This window comes from Melitaea cinxia, chromosome 6, assembly GCF_905220565.1.
Source record: "Melitaea cinxia chromosome 6, ilMelCinx1.1, whole genome shotgun sequence".
Taxonomy (NCBI): domain Eukaryota; kingdom Metazoa; phylum Arthropoda; class Insecta; order Lepidoptera; family Nymphalidae; genus Melitaea; species Melitaea cinxia.
Window position 1 is genome coordinate 13981519 of NC_059399.1, and position 27731 is coordinate 14009249.

Below are 27731 nucleotides of genomic sequence, written 5' to 3' on the forward strand. Positions count from 1 at the left end.
CCAGGAGATTGACGTAAAACCGTATTTTCATATCCGCTGTCCGCGTAAACAAAGTGTCTAGAATGCCGGTCCGTTCTTAAAATAAATAGTATGGAAATAAGCATGCTGTTAATTGATAATTGATATTTAAAAAAAGAAGAAAAAACATAAATCAGTCAATCGTTTTTTGTTAAATTCTCATCATCATCATCTCATCGTCATCTTTTAACAAACATTATAAAAATCATATATATTAAATACGCTGAAGTTTAAGATATTTGCCTCCCTTTTTAGAAAAAGCCTCACAATTAATCCACATAAATTATACGAGTATATCATTTTATAGATAGTTGCTTGCTCTACCGGAGACAATAACTAAAAAAGTTTGTTATTGTTTTTTGTATATCAATTAATTATAAAATTATATATATGTAGGCTTTAATTTTGAAACAATGTCAACAGTTTTATTGTATTGACGGTCGGTAATTTTTTTGTTCAATTTCAAATCAACTTACGTATAATTATTTTTTGTAATTTTGTAAACTGATAATTATTATAAATAAATAAATAAATTATTATACTTATGTAATTCAAATTATTCGCACGGGTATAAAAAGACTATTAAGAAATACGATTCAACGCGAAACAATGTGATATGATGTGTCATACTAGAACTAATATTTTAAATATTTTTATGATATTTTAAGAAACGTTACAATTATTTTTATAAAACGTATTTTTTAGTAATTAATAAAAATAAGTAATCAAACCGTTACAGCTGCGACATGTACTATATTAAGGAATACGATACGAAGCGGAACTATGAGATATGATTCGTCATAGTAGAAATAATCCGTATAGCATTTTTTATGAATCTTCCACTAGCTAATTTCTTTTACATCCCAAGTCTATTACTTATGCTTCTCGTACTTTTGTTCTGCACACTTAATGTTTTTTCTCATTCATCTATCATAATCGAGTATTTATCCATTCGTTGTTAAAATTTTACGCTGGCGGAAGACAGTTTATAGGTATTTCAACTACGATCTTCACGTTAAACTGTTTTTCGCTTAATTTGCACAACAAATCACGTGTCTGAAACATATATAAACTTTATGGTAACCTTTATATTTATGCATTGTCAACAGGTAAATTCGAGGCAAAATGTGAAGATAACAGTCATGGAAGGGTGCGTAAACTGCAGCGTCTACACGGAGCTGAACGACAGCTTTTACAGGAATGACACTGGAAATGTCACGGTCATAAACAAGTTTTATTTCTATCAGGTACAAAAATAGTCGACGACTATTTTGATTTATATGAGGCTTTTTTTCTATGACGTAGTTATAGTAAGATTTATGAGGAACGACGAAGTTGAATACTTTATTGACTCTATATCTCTAAGCGTGTTCAATTTGTTGTTTAAATGATAAAAAAAAATTAACACAAAATTTTATTAAAATAAGAAAAGGACATTTTTGAAAAAAAAATACCAATTCCGTAAAAAGTATTAAATTATGTCTTTTCGAGTCAGTCTCACAGAGTAAGTCCAGATGTTAAGTTTACCAATCACCAATACCAATTTGAGAAATTAAAGCTTAAATATTAAGTAATAAAGTAATTTAGTTAACTTAGCCACACAAAATATATTTTTTATCTGTTCTAAGGTAATGAATATTATTCATACCTACTAATTTTACACCATTCACTTTAAAATACATATTTAATATTCGGAATATGTGTGATAACTGTCATTATTTAAAATTAGGAAACTTACTATTGCCGTGATTGCCAAGTAATTTTCCATTCCGAACCTTTACAAAGGCACAAAAGGTAATATGCAAATAATTAAAAATATAAATAATGTTGCAACTTCAAATACCTTTCACATAATCGAGTGTCAAAATGCTTACCTAATATTTACTGGAGAAATTTCAAACATTGAATAATAATCGAATTTGAACGGGTTGTCGTTATCATTCCATTCAATTGTTAATATTTACGAAGCCGTCATAAGATTTTTTTTTTTATAATTTACTAACTTTCTTACTTTATATTTACTTTTTGCTTTAAACCTTCATTGTAGTGCGACTAAGTGACAGTCCCAAGCAGTTAGTGCCAAGGCATTTCAGATCGTCTCGCTAAAGTATGGGTCTAGACTTTCTGTATTCTAATCTCAAGTTAATTGTAACATAAAACGATCTAAAACCTGATATAACATAAAATTCGTACTAAAATAAAATAGTAGAAATTAAATACAAACAAAAAACTATTCTATGATTTTTAAATTTCAAATTACAACTTAACAAATTGTGAATAATAATATTATTTTATTAAATATATAAACGAGACGCTTATACTGTTTTCCTCTAGTTTTTTTTTTATTTATTTATTTATTTTTTTTTTTTTTTTTATAATACTGTATATTTGTTACAGCAGTACAACCTTTTTTTACCATATTTTATTTGTAATATAGAATATTATATTACATCTTCTAAGTAGGTATCCGTATTTGTACAAATATTTGTATTGTAGGCCCCACTCAGTCGTTGTGTTGTCGTGTCTAAGTGCTTTCAAAGCCGGTTGCTATCGTAAGCACCTGCTAATGATTGTTTTATTTTTGTACAATGTAGTGGCAGATTGAGTTTCAATTCTACATCATCGTATCAGGAATGGTCTATGGTCAAAATTTATTTTAAAAAAATCCAATATTGTTAGTAAAAAAAAATTGGTTGTCTGTAAAGTTGGTTTACAGACGATAGTTTAACGTGACAACGTCATAACAAAACATAATTCTCCTTGGACGCATAGGTCAATCGAGTGGAAGAGAGATAGATGCGGCGTAAGCATACAATGGACGTAACGAGACAATGAACGTAACGCTACAATGGGTCATCATTTTACGTGCATGCAGCCGGGGTTCATCGATTTATTAGACGTTGTCACGTCAATAACTCTTGCTAATTTTAAATATTTTTATTAAATGTAAATAATAAATTTGAATAATAAATATCAACAAAACTGTTTTAAAAATGATATAAAAAATGTAATAAATAAATCCAATCTAAAATGCTCAACACAATATACATCATTAAAGTTTTAACAAGGAACATCAAACACAGCGGTTTATTCTTATGCGATCGGACCGCCTACCTTACAACAGAAAGCCATTATCGTCACTGGAAGATTAAAATTCTTTGTTAATCTCTTGGAAAATATTATTAGCCTTACATAAAAGGATTATGTTATCGACATATTATAGTTTTACTACTAGATTATTTAAATTGAGCTGAAAATTAATTTTTGTGCTTTAAAATACGTTTTGATATTTTCACCAGTCAAACAAAATAATAAATATTCATTCACTAGATTTATAACACTGAGTCCATTACCAAGTTTGTAATATCCTAATGTTAAATTGTAGCAATTTTAAAATTGTTCGTTGGATTACTACACGACACTATTATTTTCTTTTGAAATGTAGAATTTTTTGACATTCATTTAGCTTGTTTCACCTTATGACGATATATACCTATATTTCATTTCATTTGCCTCAATTTGCTTCCGTTTATCCTATTTTTCAGCTAGCTTTACATCATTAGCTCTTTAACTTATTATCATCTACTAAGTACCACCTCATATACAAGAGCTACAAGAGATATTCTACTTTTTTAACAAGTAGTATGTTTACTAGAACTTTAGTTTTTACTTTAACAGAGCGCACAGCTGGCGGTGCTATGGTTGCTGCTGGTAGCAATAGTCGCGGGGAACGCGACCGTGGTGCTCGCTTTGTTCCTCACCAAGTCCAGGAAGAGTCGAATGAACTTTTTCATCATGCAACTTGCTATAGCAGGTAAGAATAAACATCAATAATTTTTTGTATTATTTTAGACAAACTCTAAACAAGCACTCGACATCATTCACATTTGACATCGGCGAAGACCAGCCAATAAAATTTTGAATTAAGAATCAGAAGGCTTGACTTATACGAAGATATCATGCCTTACTCTATTAAATTTGGCCGAATGCAGATAATCGCGTCGAATTTGTTGCCGGAAACGCGCAAAGCCTAACTACAAGTAGACATCCAAGCTTTATAAAAATACGCTTGTTGTGCTCAGCACCATAAGTATTTGAATAATAATTATAATTATAGGGACACGACATTTTAACTACGCCTATCTGTGTCACATGTCTGGATCAAATGAATGAGGTTTTTTATAAAAAGAATTACTTCGTTACGGCCCTTTTCGTTAGTACCTTGGACATTTTTTAACTCGGGTCTTAATTTATAACATATGTTACCCAGTTCTTTAATTAAAAACCATTACACATAATATGTAAACACGATTTTTTTTTAATTTGGTAAATCACTGACAGATTAATGTATAGATTTTTTGATCAGAGAATTGATATTAACAAATTCGAATTACTAAAATTTTAATTTAGTTTCAGTTTTAGTAAAATACTTTAGCTTAAGACCATTGTAAGTTAATCATATTGTAATAAAATAATTCGTCAAAGTTAGTAATTGAAAATCTCGTTTCAGAATATATAGTCCCGGTATTTAAACGAAGTTTTGTTTGAAGTTCTACTTAATTTACTTTCATAATAATTCTTGAAGATTGCCCAAAGACATAATTATATTTTACTCTTATTTGAAATATGCTAAGAACTTAATTTTGTAAATTAATTCAATACTGTTCGCTTGTAATTTGGGTATAATATGGTCCATTACTGTTTCTTAAGTATAATGAAAGGGTAAATTTTAGTTCAAGGTTAAATTAGATTATATAACTGATAATATATAGATCTATATCGTTATGAATACCCTTTAATTAAATTTATTAATTTGTACTGCCTAAAGTAACAAAACTTTAAAAGTAATTTTCGATTAATTATTTATGTTTTTTGATTAAAACATTCTAGGTATTCTAGGTATCTGCAGAATTTACATTCCGACTCGGTGGTAGTTTTACTTTTACAAAAATAATAATTTATTTTTAAAGTTTTAATTTGTAAAATGACGATTTGAAAGTGCTCATAGGGGCTCATATATTTGAATAAAGTTGTTTTTGATTTTGATTTTGGTAAAAATATTTGGCCATCGAATATATTATTTATAAAATATTTACAAATTATTCTCTTTTCTAATCAAGCGTGGTCGTTAAATGTATTGGTGACGTGTATTTGTTTTCAAAACAATATTTCTATTTTAGATTTATGGGTCGGACTAATAAGCGTTCTACCAGATTTAATACAGCGAATAACAATTTCTTGGTTCGCTGGTTCCGTGGCTTGCAAATTGATGAAATATTTACAGGTATTTGAACTAATTACTATAAACTTACAAACAAAGAGTTACAAATTATGTTATTTTAAATTTGGATATTGCTGTATCATTTCTATAGTGCAAAGTGGAGTATAATAATTCTGTAATGACTTATTACATAAATAATAGAAACAAAAGTTTGACTTATATATTTTTCTTAGTGAATATATTAAGAATTATTAGATATATTTTCTGTTATTAAGACCATTTAGTTTTGATTTTTTCTCACAGGGTGTAGTTACATACTCATCGACGTATGTCTTGGTAGCGCTTAGTGTAGACCGTTGCGATGCGATCACGCATCCTATGAATTTTACAGGAAGCTGTGAGTATTATTACACGAAACGACATATAAACAAACAAACAGTAAAGAAAGTTAAACATTTGTTCATTTCTCGTCAATAATTGTTTTTATTAGAATTTACCTTTTCGTTTTAACCTAAATTTAATTCTTCTTGTGTAACGTATTTTTAAAGATTCTAACCTAGAATACGTGTACGAATAGTAATAAATAATTGTAAATAGCTGAGGCAATATATATTAAAAAATTAACAAGAATCACACTTTTTACTTTCCTTACTACAAATACCTTATGTATTGTCTTTGTCTCTATAAACTGTAGAAAGTAATAAATAAATAATATTTATTTTTATTACACACCGTTACCTTTCCCAATGGTAAATAATGTAAATTTATATAACATACTAGTAATGTAAATGTATGTAAATTAATGACAAAACTTACTCGCAGGGCGTCGCGCACGTGCGCTCATAGTAGGCGCGTGGTTTCTTAGCTTCTTGTTCTGTGTACCGATGCTGTTTCTGTTTGATGAAGCTGATATTGAAGGTACGTTTATATTTTCATGATAAATCTTATTTTAGTAAATTACTTATTTTTGTACTATCCATACATTAGGGAATTCTAAACAAATTTTTAATATCATATCAAAAATCGACCGTTCCAGCAGGGACCGAACCTACATCTCCAACTGACCGTGTCGGTGCTTTAACCAATTAAGCGATGGCATGATGTCACAGTTAGATCGATATTTTTGATATAATGATTTTACATTTGGTTCTAAGCAACCGCAACGCCGTCTATAGTGAGTTCTTATGTGAGTCGATTTTTGATATGATATTAAAAATTATTTAAGTACTGAAATGTTTCAAAATTATTTTATTTGAGGTAGATTTTTAATTTCATCTATAACGATATATCCGACCGCTGCAATTTTAGTAATTATAAATATTTTTTGTCAAAAAAGAAAAATTTGTGTTAAAATAATAATAAAAAAATATTTATTATTAAGCTGTTACTATGTAAAAGTGTCTGTTTGTACAAGAATACTTATTTATATAAATAAAAAGCAAAAAAGTAATGATACAAATCATTTAAAAATATAATGTTTTTTTTTTTTTAATAGGAACCCTACAATGCTGGTCCAGTATAAATGAAACCCAGTGGCGGATATGGATGACGAGCGTTTTCTTGTCACTTTTCGTAGCTCCCGCAGTCACAATATCCGCCTGCTACGGTGTAATTGTCGTCACGATACGACAAAAAAGTCACAGGGTCCTCGGAAAAAGAGCAGCAGCTACACGACAATGTAAGAAGTTTTATTAATTAGTAGATATAGAAGTAGTGGTAATAGTAGTGCTAATAATAGTAAACACAGTAGTTGAGAACTTTAAATATCTCTAACTTTCACATACGATCGTATGTTCCTAAAGAAGATAACTCAACGCCTGTTCTGACTGATATATGTAGCTACAATTTTTGTTTTTCGTTAAATATACAGATAAAGAATTACACCCATAGTGATGGGAATCTAGTCAATGATCATTGGTGTAGAAATCAGGGCGACTGCTAACTATTAGTAGTACCAACATGCCTACATGTTTTTATTAGTTAGGCCTTTTTAGGTGCCTGTCTACAATTACAGACACACAAACTGTAAATTAATTATATACTGATCGCTTGTAATTTGGGTATAATATGGTCCATTACTATTTCTTAAGTATAATGAAAGGGTAATTTTAGTTCAAGGTTAAATAAGATTATATAACATATAATATAAAGGCCTATATCATTAGGAATGTCCTTTAATTAAATTTATTAATTTGTACTGCCTAAAGTAATAACATTTTGAAAAGCAATTTTCTATTAATTATTTATGATTCGATTAAGACATTCTATAGTTAGGGTAACATGTAACAACTAGGGTACATGTTTTTATTAGTTAGGCCTAGTTTAGTTAGGCACCTAGCCTGTCTACAATTGCAGACGCACAGACCGGAAAGAAATATTTAAAACACAAATATCCGTCTCGTGTGGAAATCGAACACACAACCACCAGCCAGCGGTGTCTTATTAATAAATGTTTTAAAAAGTACCAATTAGTTTAATTTAATTTAAGTTACAAGAACTAAACCTTCTGATATCAAAAATGTTTGTATTATAAATCGATTTTATATGCGTATTATACGAAATATCTTCCAATATGTAATAAATAATATATTTCATGCGATACTAAATAGTGTAATTATATTAATAGGATGGATGACCACGAGCTACTGTTAAGAGGGAAAGATTGCGTAGGCTATAGTAAACAACTCGTAAAATGTCTCATATTATTCGTAAATGTCTTCTAAGAACTGAGCAGTATATGACAAAGTCACTCATTTTAGCGAATTTTTTGCTACTAAAGATATCATAATTATATTTTTGAAGTGAAACTTCTCTATGCGCTTGAGGGTAAAATTTTTACGGATGAAACGGCGACGTTTTGTTGAAACGGCAACGTTTTTGTCGATGGCGCTGGAATGGAAATCTAAAACTTTAGATTTGTATAAATATAAACGAGACTTAAAAATTTGTTTGCCAAAGAAGTTTCACTACTGACATGATTGTGTACTTTGTACGCACGCACATTTTTATTTATATTTAAACGGTACAGTAGTAAACTAAATAATGTTATTGTGCTAAGGAAGAAAAATTTAAAAGATAAAAAGTTATACTGCATTTTATCGTTAAATGGTAACTTTGAAGAAACATGCACGTTTCAGTTTATTACAAATACAACTACTAAACCTTATACAAAATTAAAATAAAATTAATTTATGCAAAGATACTTAATTACAAACAACTAATAAAACATTGTTAGCACAAGGCATGTAAAACCATGTCAAGGCAATTAAGTAAATTAAATGAAAAATACTATACACATGATAGTAATACAAAGAAACTATTTCAAACATTTCTTTTAGGTTATCTTATTATATTTATTTTATTTTCAATGTATCATTAGGCTCTTTATTATCATATGTATATACGAATATGTACTCTGTTATTTACAATTTATATATATCAATCTAAAGAGAACAAATAATTAAACGGAAAAATAACAACAAAAATTTCATATCGATATTCTTACTTTGTTTGTTGAACACACAACTTCTAATAAAACAAATAAATCTTATTCAAATATGTTCATAAACTTAATATAATATATTAATGGAACAATAAGAGTTCAATTAATTTTTATTGCTTTTAAAAGTAAAAAAAAAGTAATATATTTCATGTTATATACATTTAAACGATTTGTGAGTATGATTTTTATGAGTATGATCGATTCATTCTGTACCATCCCACTGCTGGGTATAAGCCTCTTTCGCTTTGTAGGAGAAGGATATTAGGTGTTAATAAATACTCTTATGAAATTGAAACGTGTACCTATATAAAGAACAAAAATACATAGGTATATAAAAAGAACAATATCTTTATATTTTGTTATTTTAATTAATTATTATTATTAGGATGACTTGTATAGACTACTTGGCCTTTGCCAACTTCCTTCCATCATTCCAGCCTATTGCAGTCCACTGCTGGACATAGGCCTCCACAAGTTCGCGCCAAAAATGCGCGAACTCATGTGTTTTGCTCATAGTCACCACGCTGGGCAGGCGGGTTGGTGACCACAGGGCTGGTTATCTCGCACCGAAGACGCTGCTGCCCGTCTTCAGCATATGTATATCAAAGCCAGCTGTTGGATGGTTATCCCGCCATTGGTCGGCTTCTTAAGTTCCAAGGTGGTAGTGGAACCTTGTTATCCCTTAGTCGCCTCTTACGACACCCACGGGAAAAGATGGGGTGGCTTTATTCTTTGTAGCCGTAGCCACACAGCACAACTTCCTTTGCAATCATAATTTTTAAAATTATTATTTGCTATATAGTATATAGCAAATACTAAATAAGGAAACAACATCCACATCTCTTAGTTGCTCCTGCCTTATATATCATGCAATTTAAATCGCCTTATTGTAAGTTGTATAATATACATCAGACCAATAAGCCAAAGAGTGTCTAGAAAAGCCAGAACGTGATCTAACGCTATTCTAGAGCATTATTTATTTATGTTTTTTTGCAATATTGCAGTGTAAAACGGGCTTAGTGCTAAAAGCGTTCTCTACCAGCCAACTTTAGGACGTACAACAATAGACGTTTGTAGATATATACAATTGGAAACTGAGCCAAATAATGTTTAAAAAAAGGCTAAAGAGACAGTTAAGACAAAATTTTTAGTTTGGCATGCTCTATTTATGTATTGTCATTGATTGTTTCTATTAAGAGTCTAAAGTATCAATTTCCGGATGCCATCGTTAGGGGGAGTCTGTGAAAAAGCATGTAGTTGCTGGCACAGCCCTCTCTGTCTTTCTTTTCTATCCCGATTGCTTGAGCCTCGTCAATATCTCCGATAAATCTACAAAATGTCGGCATTAGTACATTGCACACAAATGTATCGACTGGCTTGCAGTAAAAGTAATAAAAAAATTAGTGTAAATATTAAATCTTACCTGTAACAGTCACATGTTATAAGTTTTATTCAAATATGGGTGTAAATTAAAATATTAAACATTTTTGAATATCATATCAAAAATTGACCGCTCCAGCGGGGTTCGAACCCGCGTCTCCGACTTGCCGTGTCGGCGCTCTAGCCAATTAAGCCATGGAACGATGCACCCGCTCGAGCGAAATTTTCGATATGATAATTTTTAATTTTCGGTTTAAGCGAACCGTGGCGCCGTCTATAGTGAGCTCTTTACAGAAACCCGTAACTATTCAAAGTTTCATATTACAATGAAAATCTTTGACAGGTGACGACACCGTGCTATATATATATATATATATAAGATATGACACCGGCGCCACGGTTCGCTTAAACCGAAAATTAAAAATTATCATATCGAAAATTTCGCTCGAGCGGGTGCATCGTTCCATGGCTTAATTGGCTAGAGCGCCGACACGGCAAGTCGGAGACGCGGGTCCGAACCCCGCTGGAGCGGTCAATTTTTGATATGATATTCAAAAATGTTTAGAATTCCTAATGTGGGTAACACAAAAATAAAAATCTTAGATATTAAAAATAGCACGGTGTCGTCACCTGTCAAAGATTTTCATTGTAATATGAAACTTTGAATAGTTACGGGTTTCTGTAAAGAGCTCACTATAGACGGCGCCACGGTTCGCTTAAACCGAAAATTAAAAATTATCATATCGAAAATTTCGCTCGAGCGGGTGCATCGTTCCATGGCTTAATTGGCTAGAGCGCCGACACGGCAAGTCGGAGACGCGGGTCCGAACCCCGCTGGAGCGGTCAATTTTTGATATGATATTCAAAAATGTTTAGAATTCCTAATGTGGGTAACACAAAAATAAAAATCTTAGATATTAAAAATAGCACGGTGTCGTCACCTGTCAAAGATTTTCATTGTAATATGAAACTTTGAATAGTTACGGGTTTCTGTAAAGAGCTCACTATAGACGGCGCCACGGTTCGCTTAAACCGAAAATTAAAAATTATCATATCGAAAATTTCGCTCGAGCGGGTGCATCGTTCCATGGCTTAATTGGCTAGAGCGCCGACACGGCAAGTCGGAGACGCGGGTTCGAACCCCGCTGGAGCGGTCAATTTTTGATATGATATTCAAAAATGTTTAGAATTCCTAATGTGGGTAACACAAAAATAAAAATCTTAGAAATTAAAATATTATTAGTTGTCGTATAAAATTACAATTACAGTAATAGTATATATATATATATATATATATATATATATATATATATATATATATATATATAATAGCGTTATAATAATATATATGTAATAAAAAAATAAGTACGTGAACTTTTAATAGTTTTGTTCAGCCATGTAAATGTTTGTTTTGGTCTGGACGTTTGCGCCTACAACGCCCGCGATGTGTTTTACGTTAGTGGAATGGCAATTTCAGCGGTCGTGATTGATGGCGTTGCGAACACTTAGTAGAACGAACCCATTGTGTGTGTCGATCCCCGATATAGAAGCAAATCCTAATGTGACCTATTGAGGGTGAAGCGCTTATTATAGGTAGAACTATTTATTATATTTATAATAATTAGTCTACGTAGTTTTCCATTGTTTAAAAAAAACAAGTTTTACAAAAGGTACATACTAGTTTGATAACTCTTTTTCTACATGTGTTAATAAAAGTTTCATGTGATTTTGTTTCGTCTAACAAAATTCATGAAAACTTCTGGGTCTATAACACTTCTATGGAAGAAAATCCGAAAATTAATAATAAAAAAACATACCATTTATTTTCTTTATTTAATAACGTTGATACCCAATTTAATTATTAAGACTCCTCAATGGAACGCTTTATTAAAAACAAATATTAATCGAATGCTAAATCAAACAGTCTGCCGAGTATTTTAGTTACATCAGAAGAATTTTATATCGGGTCACTGTTTATTAGTTTGCTTAGGACGCGAAATTAATTATGCATTGCTTTGTTTTAAAAATAAAACTTTTTAACATGGAAGAAACATTTCGCTTAAAAAAATAAACGATGTTTTAAATTAATCAAAAAGTCAGGGAAATGATTTCAAAATTACAGCATCTGTAAATAGCAATTTTGGCAATAATAGTACAAAATACCTATTCTCTACATAGTTACAAAAGGAAATGTTTTTATTATTTACCGTATAAATACTGCTCTATAAATATTAAAAAGCGTCGACTATTTTCCACCGCAACGCAACTTACAAGGACTGTTAATATCACATTTAAAATTTTGGAGCTCGAAACAAAGTATCGTTAAGTTTAATAATATACGAGAAAAACATAGGCATAACCTCTTTTCCGCTTTAACTATATTAACAAAAGCAAATGTTGAAGAAAGCATAGCCCGTTTTAATTATCTTTAACTTCCATTATTTTGAATTTTAACAATATTATTTATGCTTCTGTAAAATAAATTAATTTATAAAGATTAATATAGCATGTGCTACTTTTTTTGGATATGTTGTAAACTTCTTGCTTCACTTCTACGATATCGTGTCATAATTATATCCAAAAATTGCTCTTTTTGGGATAAAATCGTCTTTGTACATTTTTTATCGCATTATTACAATATTTATTTACTTTTAGTGTACAATAAAGAGTACTAATATTAAGATTAACTGTTAATATCCTAATATGTATAATCAGAGAAATAAAATATTATTTATCTTACAGATAGTGACGACCTGGATAGTCGACGAGCGAGCAGCCGTGGTTTAATACCGAAAGCGAAAATTAAAACCGTCAAAATGACGTTCGTAATTGTATTTGGTAAGTTCATTTTAATTTCTTTAAATTTATATTTTTCATTAATAAAGTTTTAACCAGCTTTGTATTAAATATTTTATAAATTATACATTGCATTTTTCATTCGATATCAGCATTTTTGATTCCACGTCGATGAGCAAATCAAATCGATCGAAGGTATGGACATTTTGATAGATTATTATCCTCGATAGATCATAAACAAAAGCAAACATGTATGCACATGGAGATATCTAAATAAATTCAAAAAAATTGTTTGAGAAAAAAGGGTCTAAGCAGAGGTTAAAAAGGGCCTGGGGTCAGCAACAAGCTTGCGATGCTTGTTTGTGACAACTTAACCAAATTCTAAATTACTGAATACCTTCAATTAATATGATTAGCTTCAAGAACTTTCCATAAAACCTAATCAAATTTACTACTAGCATTCGCATGTGAATGTGAAATCATGGCTTTCGTTAAGTATATTTAAAATGAAAAATTTATGAAACGAGTACTTCATGTATGTTAATATCGTTTCCATGAAAATATTATTATAAATATTACGTATTCGATGACAATGCACAATTTGACTGAACCAAATAAAATAAACGAAAATTTTACAATTAATAATCAACATTCGTAGCAACCGATTTTTAATATCAAGAAAATTAAAATGTTGTTAAGTACGATATCGGTTTATAAATGAACTACTTGTCTCATGTGATGTCACGTGAACTGATAGTAAGCTTCTGTTATAGTATTTTTAATGTTTAATTTTTTTTCGTCATCAAAGTGACTTACTTGTTTTTTTTTTTTGTTATTTTTTTTTAATTAAATTAAAATTATTTCTGTTTATCTAACTTCCAAGCAATTGCTTGATATTAATTTGATTTATACTTACAAATAATGGCAATATTTCGTTTTAATTAAATTGTTTAGTTAATATTGTTATCTAATGTTTACTCGCATTTCACTACTTATAATGAAACAATTTTTTCGGATTTTATAGCGGTTTATTAAGTTTTTTAAATGCCGGACATTCCGGATACTTTACAGCACCTATGGTCATGGGAGGACTTATACGTCCCGTGTTGCTTCTTGTGTCCTTTGTTTCATTTTTATAAGTCATACAGATATTTGTCATGATTGGGAAATTGTGTATGTGTTTCCGTATCCTTGAAATCAGCTCTTTCATTCTATTGGGGATACATGAATAAGAGAATTCCATAATAATAACTCTATTTATTTGAATGAAGTCGTTTTAATTTTAATTTTAATTGAACATTAAGAAAAAGTAACATTAACAATTATTATTTGAAATAAGTGCAAAGGACGTCTTTAATAGTGACTTTCTACAATGTATATGATATATCGCCCGGTTTCACCTGCCTTGTATATAAGTTATTATTAAGTTAATTTATTTAATAAAGGATTAATTTATATTATAATGTTGATCTCGTTTCGATCAAGGCCGTATCGCGTTAGGGTGCTTGTTTATTGAGAACGATAATAGGCTGTAAGGCATTACACTACTATTCATAAAATCGAAGCAATGACTATAAACGTCTGACTAATAGTCATTTAGTGCCTATTTATATTATAGCTAAAAACGGATACTTTGGTACTAAGGAAGAATGGGAAATTTTGATGACTTGGATGGTTGAGGCGTGATACACCCACAAACGGAACGAATTATGATTTTGTTTACGTGATTGCAGACAAGAATCTATTGTTATTTTATTATATTATGTATCCTGATGGTTTTATTTTTTATATACTGTACATATTATGGGGAATCCGCAAACACAGAAGATAAAGAATCATAATAATTGTTTTTTTTTTATTTATTAATTAGCCCTTTTTATGATTTATTTTTCAAAACGAATTACATTAAAAGGTGTTATAGAAATTAAAATACTAGTTTATAAGATGTAATTCTTTGTAAATTTATTACAACTGTGTTAAAGTAGAATTCATACTCAAACAAAAGATTTGAGCTTAATGCCTTAACTATGCCACTGCGAACATATTTCAAAAAAATTCCCAAGTTATCCGTGTTTTCTACCGTAGTGGAACAAATAAGCTTCGAATTTAGTCTAGGTTTTAAAACTCGCAAATTTAAATACACTGACTTTCAATCACGACCTACGTATTATATTAGCTAGACTATCGACTCAAAATCTTAATACATTTTATTTTTCGTGTCAATTTATGATATGAGTATATTCATGACATGTTAAATACAAAATATAAATAAAGTAATAAATCTAATGTGCACGTCTTTCTATACAAACGTATTGACGTCAATTAATTTAAGTGAAAGTATTGGACACATGTTTCTTCTTCAAATATATCGTATATTCCTTGATTTATGTACGATACATACAAAAATATACGTATTTTGACATTGTTTAGTCTGGAAAGTTTTTGACAGATTATGTTGCTTTTATGATATATTGGACTAATATCTGTAGAAGAAAAATATTTACGTTTTTGAAATATATGTATATGGTGGTGATTTATTTTCATATCGACAGTTGAATATTTGATGTATAAATCGAATTATATAAATATGTTCGACACATACAGATGGTCGACTAAGATTATTAACTTAATCCCTGGGTTACATTTATCAGACTTGCATTGACAAACGAGTACAATTGTTAACAATCAATGCTTACATTTCATTGTAAAAATATAAATACAAGTCTTCATTTTGTATACAAGTAGCTGACACGACAATCATGATATGTCTTACGAACTGTCAAAGGTGTGACGCTTAAATAATCGTCATGTTTTCTGAAATTTTTCAATTTTCCGATCAATTTGCGCAATTTTTTATTAAGTAAGAACCTTTTACATAGTATTAGAAAATTAAAAAGAAAGATGGATGAAAGCGGTAAAGTCGTTCTCAAGTGGCGTATCTAAGGGAAATAGAGATTTATTTAGAAAAATAGAGAGAATAGATTGATGATTTAAAAAATTAATTTTTTGTTAAAATTATTTATTTGTATTAGGTACTGTTTATTATTAATGTGATTTTATTATTTTATCACTGTATTTTACAAATTGTCGTGATATTCATTAATTCTTCTAGTTGTTATAAGAATTGTTTAAGAGGTATTATTTTATGGGTCAATTGTTACCTGAAATAAAGAAATTATTATTATTATATTATTATTTAAATATATGGACTTTATTCGGATGGACTAGACGTCTCTTGCACTCTAGCTCCTGGTAACGTCATTTTATTTCCACAACTATGAGGCTTTTCTAGTTGTGTTCATCATTACAGCCTATACAGTCCACTGCTGGACATAGGCCTCCACAAGTTTACGCCAAAAATAACGTGAACTCATGTGTTTTGCCCATAGTCACCACGCTGGGCAGGCGGGTTGGTGACCGCAGTACTGGCTTTGTCGCACCGAAGACGCTGCTGCCCGTCTTCGGCCTGTGTATTTCAAAGCCAGCAGTTGGATGGTTATCCCGCCATCGGTCGGCTTCTTAAGTTCCAAGATGGTTGCGGAACCTTGTTATCCCTTAGTCGCCTCTTACAACACCCACGGGAAGAGAGGAGGTGGCTAAATTCTTTAGTGCCGTAGCCACACAGCACTAGTTGTGTTTTGGACCCATATTTCCAGAATAATGTATCTAGATAATGGTGAAATTAGTGAATCATAACCAAATCAATAAACAAGCGACCGGCTTACGTTGCGTATGTCGATCCATAGCTGAGTTATTTCTACGAGTACATACCTACATTGATTTATTAAACGGTTTTATTTAGCTCACCCCGTTTGTTTTATTTTTTATTTATTATTTATTCTTGGGTCAAATTTAGTAATTCAAATTTCACCCTCTTCCCGTCAACCGATTAATCTGAAATTTTGTATACACTTTGGATTTTGGTGACAATACAATTATGTTTATTCATTAACATTATAAATTCAAGATGGCCGCCGCTACAAAATGGCGGATAATTCATGTTTTATTAATCCCATCAATATGGGTATCAAATGAAAGGGCTCAACAAGCAGAATACAATATACTATAAAAAATTGAAATCCAAGATGGCGGCCGCTACAAAATGGCGGATAACGTAGGTTTTATCAATCCCATCAATATGGGTATCAAATGAAAGGGCTCAACAAGCAGAATACAATATACTATAAAAAATTGAAATACAAGATGGCGGCCGCTACAAAATGGCGGATAACGTAGGTTTTATCGATCCCATCAATATGGATATCAAATGAAAGTGCTCAACCAGTATAATCAATGTACTATATAAAATTAAAATCCAAGATGGCGGCCTCTACAAAATGGCGGATAACTTAGGTTTTATCAATCCCATCAACATGGGTATCAAATGAAAGGTCTCAACAAGTAGAATACAATTTACTATGCAAAATTGAAATCTAAGCTGACCACCGCTACTAAATGTCTGATGACAATTTTTTATCAATCCCACCAATATGGGTATCAAATAAAAGGGCTTGACAAGAAGAATACAGTGCACTATACAACCTCAATATTTAAGATGGGCCTTGCAATAATGAAGCACTAAATGAATTAAACAGAATGCGAAATAAAAACTAAAAACTAGAAAATAAAAATAGGTAAAAAAACTTTTTAAGTTAAACGGTTTTATGTTAAACATACATTGCAATGTTTAAGATAAATGTACTAAAAACCAAAAAATAATAAAATAGATACAGTCGTGGGAATTATAAACATATGCATAGACTAGACTAAAATAAAACCGTGGGGCACGTCAATTGTCTACAAATTATCGACTTAATGTGCGATAGAAGAATCGTTTAATTCGTCGTTAAAATAGGCAGTTGGCCCGCAGACGGTGAGGAAATTACTTACTATTTTCTTGCTCATGGAAATTCCAATAGTTATACACTCCATGTAAATAAAAGAGATGTTTCAACTAGTTTATCGTTGGACATTCACACTGCTGGCTGGCGAGGAATCGTTTCACTGCTCGTAGTTTGTCTTTAATCGACAAAACATATGATAAAAGTACTACTCGCTCACCACTATGAAACCCTAAAACTCGCTTATAATCGAGCTTGCTAGCTTGTTTCCACATTCTAGCCCTACTTATCACACGTCCATCGTTGTCGGTTGAACAACTGCCTAATTATAGTGTAACATTACAAAACAAACATTTTAATCAACGATTGTAGACAATTGACGTGCCCCACGGTTTTATTTTAGTCTAGTCTATGCATATGTTTATAATTCCCACGACTGTATCTATTTTATTATTTTTTGGTTTTTAGTACATTTATCTTAAACATTGCAATGTATGTTTAACATAAAACCGTTTAACTTAAAAAGTTTTTTTACCTATTTTTTTTTTATTTCTATTTTAATTGGGAAATATAAAATTGTTAGCAAATAAGTACACTTTTGTAAATCTTTTTGTATTTTATTTTTTATAATCTTTGTCTAAGTGAAATAAGTATTGTGTAAATTTTAAAAATGAGCAACGTTTTACAAACGGCTCATACGATTAGGCATACTGATACCTGTGAAGTGTTTTTGGTTAAACATGTTTAAACACGTCATGATTACTTTTTCATGTTTCTACATGTATGTTTGTAAAGGTGAGTTAGGTTAGGTATCGTTAGTTTCTTAAATTGTTTTATAGATAGAAAAATCGAAAAAAAAGCTAAATTATTTTTTTATAATATTGGAATGGACAATACAATAACTTTTGTCAAGTTAATCTCCATTATCCATTACACTAATAGGCTAACGACCTTAAAATATGTAAAAAAAAAACAGTCTTTTAAAAGCAGTTACTTTAAACAACATGCTTCATAAAGAGCAAAACTGACGATAAAAACATTTTACGATCTCGTCCATTATGTTAAAGTGGACAAAATTGCTTTTATTTTTGATTGATATATACTTTTTTATATATTAATTTCATATAACACTCGTTTTGTAACATTATAGCAATAACATTTGTTTTATAATAGAGTTTTTGAGAATATGGCTTACTCTATATGCCATAATGTTGTGGAGCCTCTAAAACAATCCATATGATTGGCAGTAAACAATTTTTCGATGAAAAGTGTGCGTGCTTCTTTTGACAACTGGCCTTAACGTTTAAAGGACTCTATGAAAGCCAATGGAGACCACTTCGAATAAGCTTTATATATTATATATATATTAATGGTTTTATATGAATGTATTAAACTAACACACTGTAATATTACGTGCAATAAGAAACTTTATTTTTCTTTGTAATAATATTTGGGGCATGATTATGTATAATATACTTACATGGTTAATATAAGCTTAAACTAAATACCTTATAGCGCCTATAACTAATCCTTTACAATAGTTATCATTATTGAGCCACTCTTTGGAGTGGACGGATTAAAATGTGTACGAATAAATTTATTTTATTTTTATGTTATGTTATTTTTATTTTATTTATGAAACAAACAGTACAATAATATAGCAAATCAATAAATTCATACAGCTAATACACAAACCACCAAAGATTCCAAGAGTAAACTCTTTTATGCCATAGTACCTCAATATGTTTTTTTATTCTCTAATTATTATTATTTTTAAAGAATGTAAAATGATTTTTTATCATCAATTTTACGTTTTACGTTTTAGTTTTAAAATAACAACGACCTTTTCGTTAACGTTAATTTAATTTTGTAATCAATTAATATTATAAACTGTTTATCATTTCAACTGTATGGTCAATTGATCGAGACTTAAAACTACTTTGGAATTGCTTTTAAATGTATTTTAATTATTAAAATTTGTTATAATAATACGTGCTTAAATTAATAGAATCAGTGTAACACCTATAGATATGATAGATAAGATGACGCTTAGGTTTTAAGATCTTTTGTTTATGGTTATAGCTGTCTATTCTTGGATTTTATCTTGTTGGTGTTAAATAAATAAATAAATAAATAAATAAAAATATTAGGATAACTACCTATTTCTATTGGGAGAAAATATTTACTATGGGACCCGTTGAAAATAGAATGTTTATTCATTGTTACTGATTTTATTCATCTATTTTAAGCCACAGTGTACCGCTTATAAACATATCGAAAGATCTAAGAGAATTGACAAGTTTTACACACATCGTATTTAATGCTTTTCTTCTATACATATACCACAGCGTAATATATTAGTCAATACCATTCCCAAATTATCATTTATCATTATTTTCATCATCATTTTAGCCATTAATTATCATTACTTAGTATAAAACAAAGTCACTTCCTGTATGCATAGATCTTTAAAACTACGCAACGGGGTTTTATGCGGTTTTCTTTAGTAAATAGAGTGATTCCAGAGGAAGATTTATATGTATAATACATGCCCCATATAGTAGAGAAACACTGATAGTTGTTACCACCGTGCGAAGCCGGGGCGGTTCGCTAGTGTATAATAAATAGCATTATATTATTAGTAAAAATAATGATATATAACACACATTTTTTCTCTTTTTTTATTTTGTGTATGATGTTCGATTTCAAAGCGAATTTGAGTTAATCGTCACGTCGGCGCCCATATATGTAGGAGTGCTTGGAATCTTATAAATTTACAATTTGAATCGTGACCCGACTCCACGCCGCAATAGGAGGAAATATTTAAACTTTTAGCTGTGACATTATTACTTTTACGAGACGGCGATATCGTGGAAAGAGGTTTTCTAACTTATTCCTCTTTTTATCATTTCATATTTCACAGTAATCGTTTACGTACTGGTATTTGTAACTGAATTTGAATGTAGATTAAGACTATATCGTAGATCTTTTTAAACTACTTAAGTTATTTAATCCCTATGACTTTATTCTTTTATTTATTATATTTATCAATAAAGTAACTGGTTTAAATTTTAAACATATCGAGTCTAAAGGCAAGCAAGTATTAAATATTTGTTTTACTCTAAGTCTAGATAAATCCGCCTGGGGAAGTAACTAGAACATCACAGCCAAATAATGCTGCTTTAAGTAGTGTTACGTTTGGTAAGTAAGGTATCCAAAAATCCTGGGAGAGCAAGGATATGAAAGCAGGATAGAGTACACAACTTATATTTTCCACCATATATTCCAACACTCTAAAGCAATGAATTGTATCACAAAACCGCTATCAAACTTGTTACCCAATATCACTATGAAGTTCCTTTTTTTACAGTATTCGTCCTTTGCTGGTCTCCGTACATGATCTTCGACCTCCTCCAAGTGTACGGCTATGTTCCCAATACCCAAGTGAACATAGCTATCGCCTCACTGATCCAGAGCCTCGCGCCATTAAACTCAGCAGCTAATCCTGTCATTTACTTCATCTTCTCGAATAGGATATTTATCAGTCTCCGGTGAGTATAAAAACTATAATTAACGATTTTTTTTTTTTTTTGATAATACGTAATTCTTCATTTTTATAAGTAAATAAACAGAATTTCACAGAATATAAAAAATGTATATGGATAACATTCTGTAATTTACCAAGTTTGTGGTGTACCTAATGTTAAAATATAGAATTTTTCTTAATTGTATGTATTTTTTTTATTTAACTCAGAATGGGTTGACGTGCTTGTGTAGAACTCTTATCCTACAGAAGCCCATTGTAAATTTACTATTAAATAATACCATATAAAAACAAATATACAAAATAAACTATAATTATTTTTAATTGCTAGTCTTAAAAAATAAGATTATTTTGATATCATGCTTTAATGTAAGTAATTTAAAAATATAATTGTTTTTTGTTGTTTGATATATAGTTTGTATAATATCAGCTTATGAAGAAATAAATGTTTTCATTCTATTTAATTTAATTTTACTGTTGTGTATAAACTATTATTAACAACTGATGTGCTGAAAATAATAAATTACTCGTACATTACATCATACTTAATGCGTCTAATTAGTAATATTATATTTCAAACATTTGATACTCAAATATTCTATTCAGGTTAATAACATTTCATTAAATTAGAAGATATGACTATTTCTAGCTTTACAATTTGTGTGTTAAGTAAATGTATCGAATATATTTCATATTAATACAATTATTCAAGTATTAACAGTGTGACTAGTCTCCGAAAGCTAATTTAGCATTCTAGTCCTATATTCCTCAACCAATTATAGACAAAACATGTCATCTATATATCTTGTCAGAATTGTTATAATTAACACATTTCTCCATCTAATCCACTTTAACATTTTAACAGAGTGATTTGATTTTGAAAATGATTTACAAGAGCATATTAATAAATAAACAAACAGATTTCACGTACTTAACTACTCACACAGTCGTATGTTCCTGTCTGTTAAGGTAGGCATCTAAATATATATAAATATACTAGCTGACCCCGCAAACATAATTTTTTCATATGTTATAAACCCACTTTATCCCTCCCTCTTATAACTTAGACGTATGAAAAACAGATATTGACCAATTCTCAGACCTATCCAAACTGCACACAAAATTTCATAAAATTCGGTCCAGCCGTTTCGGAGGAGTATTGTAACTAGCATTGTGATACGAAAATTTTATATATATAAGATATATGGGTGTGTATATATTTGATAAATAAAATAAAACTGAATAATGTATAGCCTAATCGTTGAAAAATTAACAAAAAATTCACTACCTCTATTGATATAGGGTCGGTAACGCGCATGTAGTGCTCATAATGCAATACTAGGAACATTACAGGGCTTCAAGATGCTACGGTACCCGCTTACCAGCGGATCGTATGCTTGTTTGCCAGCTCTATCATATAAAAAAAATATTTATTTGTTTTTTAAAAATTTATTGCACAGATATATATACAAAAACATATAAGTATGGAAAGGCGGCCTTATCGCTTATAGCGATCTCTTCCAGGCAACCTTTTATGAAAGTATAAGAAAAATATGTCGGTAATAGTGTCCAATCAACAATGCAAGTTTATTATACACTAGCTGTGCCCGCGACTTCGTCCGCGTGGAATTTAACAAAAAAGTTATTGTTCAGTTCGCAGAGTTATAAAATAAAAAAAAATATCTAAAATAAAAGTAGTAGTAAGTAGTATAAATTCCTTGCTAATTGCGTACGACAGGGCAAGTGTCTACAAATATAATATTCATACATTTAACGGTACATACATACAACATATAAATATATATGTAAATACATACAAAATATAAAAAAGGTCGCTTCATTATAATGAGTGAAATTCGCGTAAAAATTATTCATTTTTCCTTTTTCTAACAGTTTGATTCAGTCACAAAATATCTTACTAAACAACGATTGGAGATGACACCAATCTTCAACTATTAAAAACTGCTAATGCACTTCTTAGTATGATTATACTATTTCCATTAATGAATAATGTAATAGCACAGCAGCTTTAGCTTTAACCTGTCCCTCAAAGAGAAAGAGAGTATATACAGTAGCGGAACGATTAACCCGTTACAGTACAGTTCAGACAGCGTTCTTTTTGTTTCAAGTTCAACGTTGACATTAATAAAAAAAGTTAATAGCATAATGTTGTAAGTCTTTACGAGCCAGAGAGTAATAAAAATTTATAACTGATTTTGTGGCACTCTAGAGATGATGATACTTGTAAAATATGACCGAGAGTTTAAAAGCTTTAAAAGGTCATATATACTCAAAAAAAAATTTGCAGATCTACAACAAAAAAGATCTTAATACTTTGTCGAGGAAATATAATACCATAACAGAACTAGTTTCCCATGTCAGTCAACTTCAGGCCATGGATTATAAACTTTATTCCGTTTTGAAGGTTGTCGTTTTTGTGTCAACGCGTACATTTAAATAAATTTAAATAAAAATTTAATGTACAACTTCAAATTTGGTAGAAAGCCAGGCAAGTTTTAATAAAATTACCAAACATTATGTTTTTACAGACACAGTTTCAGCTACCATTACTAACCTAATTTCACTCATTTTTCTTAGAATAGAGTCTAAAGTAGCTCGATTTTTACATTTATATTGTTAATGGTACATTTTATCAAAACATAATTGGTAAAGGTCTGCAATATAAGTAAATATTCGCAAAAATTTTGTAGCAGAAAAATGAACTTGTGATATTGTAACATATGATTTTTATTATAATAACTGAATTACTATCAACCATTAGAAACTTTAAAAGACATCTTAAGTATTTTTACCTTCATTTTCAAATAAATTTACGAAAACAACTAAATAAAAGAAGAATTCAAATTTTGTCATCCACTAACTCAAGAATTTTAGTCACGTTCTATCGTTGTACATTATTAGCATCAACTTTCATACTTATAAGTCTTCTAAAAGTGGACATATTTTGTATTATTCAATGCAGAAACATTCCTCCATACAAGTGGTTGTGGTGCTGGATGAAGACAGGGGACAGCTCCGCGGTGAACGAATCCAGGGCTCACACTGAACTCCTGACGTCATCACACCGACGCACCAGACACGAACTCACAATCCGGGTAAGAAAATATGTCCTTACTCTTAATTCTTTTAAACCAGGTAATCGTTTCAGGAATATATTTTTTAGCCTTTATCAGATAACTTGTTTTGATATTTAAAACTTGTATAACATAACATCCAAAACAATCCTGAATTGAATTTTGACCTGCTCTACTATGTGGCATTCTGCATTTAATTAAGGCATTATTAGTCTAACTTAACTGGTTATGTTAACTTAACAAAAGGCATTACTTAATCGGTAAACCTACATGGTCCTACAAACTAAACTAACTTCTAAATGTTAAGTACACCTCAACACTTCTCTACGTATACACAAAAATATATTTATCTAACCCTAAACTCTTAACTTAAATATTACCATAAAAAATTTCAATAAAAACACGTCCATTTTAGTGTTGAACAAAATTGATCTTATGAACTACGTTTTTGTATCCATTCGAATTTGTTTCTTGCAATTGTTTGTTTCTGGTATGACGCGATGTAGTACACGTTACGTAATACTCTCTTTTCAATGGATGTACTCGCCCATGGTTATAAAAGTAAAGGACTATTGTCACATTAGAATAAGTAGGATACATCTCAGAATCGTTCTTGTTGCGTCATAGCGCAGAGCGTCCTGTATTTTTCTTTTATTTTTTACATAGGAAAAATAACCTATACACAAAATCTGCAGAGCAAAATATGGAAAAAGAAAGATTACTTGTACGAACTAAACTTAGATTTACATATACGTATATTACGAGTACCAACCCGCATTGGAGCAGCGTGGTGGATTAAGCTCTGAGCCTTCTCCTACATAGGGAAAGAGGCCTATGCCCAGTAGTGTAATATTACAGGCTGAAGCGTAATATTATGAGTACTTTCTTAGTAGTAGCTAGGTAATTTCACATCGTATTTTTTTATAATATTATATCACTAATACCCAAACAAAGTTTAGACTTTGTCGGGTTTACTATTAAGTATATTTAGCCAGTAAAAAGTTCATTTGATATTCCCAATACGATTAGTAGAAAAATGCATAACATACAAATACTTAGAAATAAAATATCTTACAAGATATTCCGTATTTATTCGCGTACATTTTATTTTCATATTTTTTATCTTTCGTTTTACATATACTAAAATCTATTTCCATTCCATTATTTGAAGCTTTCATACCCAAAAATGCGGGAATAATTTAATATAAACAAAAGAAAAAGTATTTATGGTCTCACTGATATTAAACTTTTGTAATTATAATAAAATAATGAGCATAATATTTTGTTTTTAAACAACAATCTAATGAAGGTCTTGAAGTGCTGTGCTTGTTCAAAATTAACGTTCTCCATCTATAATACTCTTTTCTCTGGCGACTGTAATATCTTTGGTAAAATGCCAGAACGAGTCACGAAATTACAAACCTTAATGAATATTTACTACAGATATATACTTTTATATCCATGATTTTATCATTATGATAATTAATTTCAATGCTATCACAAGCATAGCTTCTTTACTTGTTATATTGTATTGTTGTCTTAGTAACTATTTTTTGTTTATTTGCTTAAGCTATAATATCGTTACGTTTCTACATATTTCGTGATAAGAAAAAAATTTTTAAGTTAAATTTATTGTATTAATACCAATGATATAATGTCTCGTCTCAATGATTAATACCAAAATGTAAAATTTGACATGACCCTTGGTAGACCACAAATCAGTTTAAAATTACACTTCAGCATTTCTAAACATGTGCCTTTCACACTATTAATGTTTCTTTTTTTAAGATTGAATCATCATTCACGGTTCAGTCTGTAATATCCCACTGCTCGGCATAGGCCTCTTTGTCTTTGTAGGAGAAGGATCGGAGCTTAATTCACCCCGCTTCTCGGGCTTTTACTGCAGGTTGACGTATATATCCCCTACTATGAGTAACAATCGCTATCAGGTGTATATGATAGCATCCGGGAACATTTGCTTCACGTGCTTGAGGCACGGTGGGGAGACCGACAAAGACAGATATCGAAACCGAAAACAGATATTTTTACGAATACAAAAAACCATCCCGAGTGGGAATCGAAATTGCAAAAGCACCAATACACCGGAGTGGTTGTTAAGATTGAATACTACACGCTATTTATATTTTTATAAAAAAAATAGTCACAACTATATTTTTACGCACATATTATATAAATACTTCCTTCATTAGTTAAAATATAAATAATATACTAATAATAATACAAAACATTAACCGATATATAAAATCTGATGAAATAAAATTTAAATTGTAGTCGCTTATTCTTTTATTTTTATAAAATCGTTTACTTAATTTAATAAATAATTTGTCACTACATCATGTCCTTTGCAGACCTCTTCATCAAAAAAGCTGGGCGGTACTTGTCAGTGAAAGTGTCTGTAAGCGTTATACCAGACACGAGATAGCGTCAAGGTTGAACACATAACGTAGCGTCTCTATAGCTACAGAACACGCTTTGTTGTTATATTATTTAGGTTAAGAAATCAAATACTTAGCCTCGAAAATATTTTGAGTGACGGTATAATTAAATATTGTAAATAGAAAAAACAGATGTATTTCTTTAGAAAAATTGTAATGTTGTCTTTAATGTGAAATATGCCATTTTTAATAGTGTTTAGACAGAAATATTACAGTTTTAACAGTTTTTGGAATAAAAACAACTGTAATTACCTACATGTTGCTAAGTCACGGACATACATAATACAACACAATTGAATTAATTACTCAATTAAGTTTGTATTCAATTTATACTTTTATCTTAGATGTGCTATAACGTCTTCTTGTATTTATTTATTTGTTTGTTTGTCTGATCTGATTCGAAAATATTTTTAGCGTCAGAAAACTAGAATGGCGAAAATTAAGGGCAGTATTATTTTCGCACGTCACGTTTTTTTTTTTTAGAAATGGAATAGTTAACGAAAACGTCAAGTTGTCAGTGTTGTTCTGTGCGTTGATTATTTATGAAATAAGAATTAATATTTCTTACGACAGGTGAAGGATGACAGTATCAAAAATCCAAATCAGCATCTACACCAGTGCAACAGTAACTCCCGTAAAGTTAGACTCCATCTCCCTGATACTCAACATCAGATAAACAATAACTGTGACGCTCAAGCCCCAAGGAGACCGGCTGACACGTTTTTGTAGAACAGGTACCAAAATTATAATTCAATTTATATTTATTGAACGATTCATTAATTCTGGACTGACACGTAGAATAACTTTCCTAACATAATAATTTATTTTGCGTGTCAAAACGTAACGTAACGAGACATTTAGTGGTGCTCATTAGAGCT

At 30.3% G+C, this 27731-nt stretch overlaps 1 protein-coding gene across 1 annotated transcript; it reads left to right on the forward strand.

The window, feature by feature from the left end:
- The first annotated feature begins 1160 nt into the window (after window positions 1-1160).
- On the forward strand, window positions 1161-27582 carry LOC123654756 (cardioacceleratory peptide receptor-like). Its single transcript, XM_045590640.1, has 10 exons — window positions 1161-1265; window positions 3697-3832; window positions 5199-5302; window positions 5543-5636; window positions 6062-6157; window positions 6735-6917; window positions 12864-12959; window positions 21129-21309; window positions 24286-24418; window positions 27427-27582. Exons 1-10 carry the CDS (start codon window positions 1161-1163, stop codon window positions 27580-27582), a joined length of 1284 nt encoding a protein of 427 aa, XP_045446596.1.
- The last annotated feature ends 149 nt before the right edge of the window (window positions 27583-27731 follow it).

Bases quoted from the DNA above. Each gene is read 5' to 3' on its own strand.
- LOC123654756 (XM_045590640.1), top strand. From the start codon at position 1,161: ATGGAAGGGTGCGTAAACTGCAGCGTCTACACGGAGCTGAACGACAGC. The intron at 1,266-3,696 runs GTACAAAAATAG...TTACTTTAACAG, and splicing joins ACAAGTTTTATTTCTATCAG to AGCGCACAGCTGGCGGTGCT. The intron at 5,303-5,542 runs GTATTTGAACTA...TTTTTCTCACAG, and splicing joins AATTGATGAAATATTTACAG to GGTGTAGTTACATACTCATC.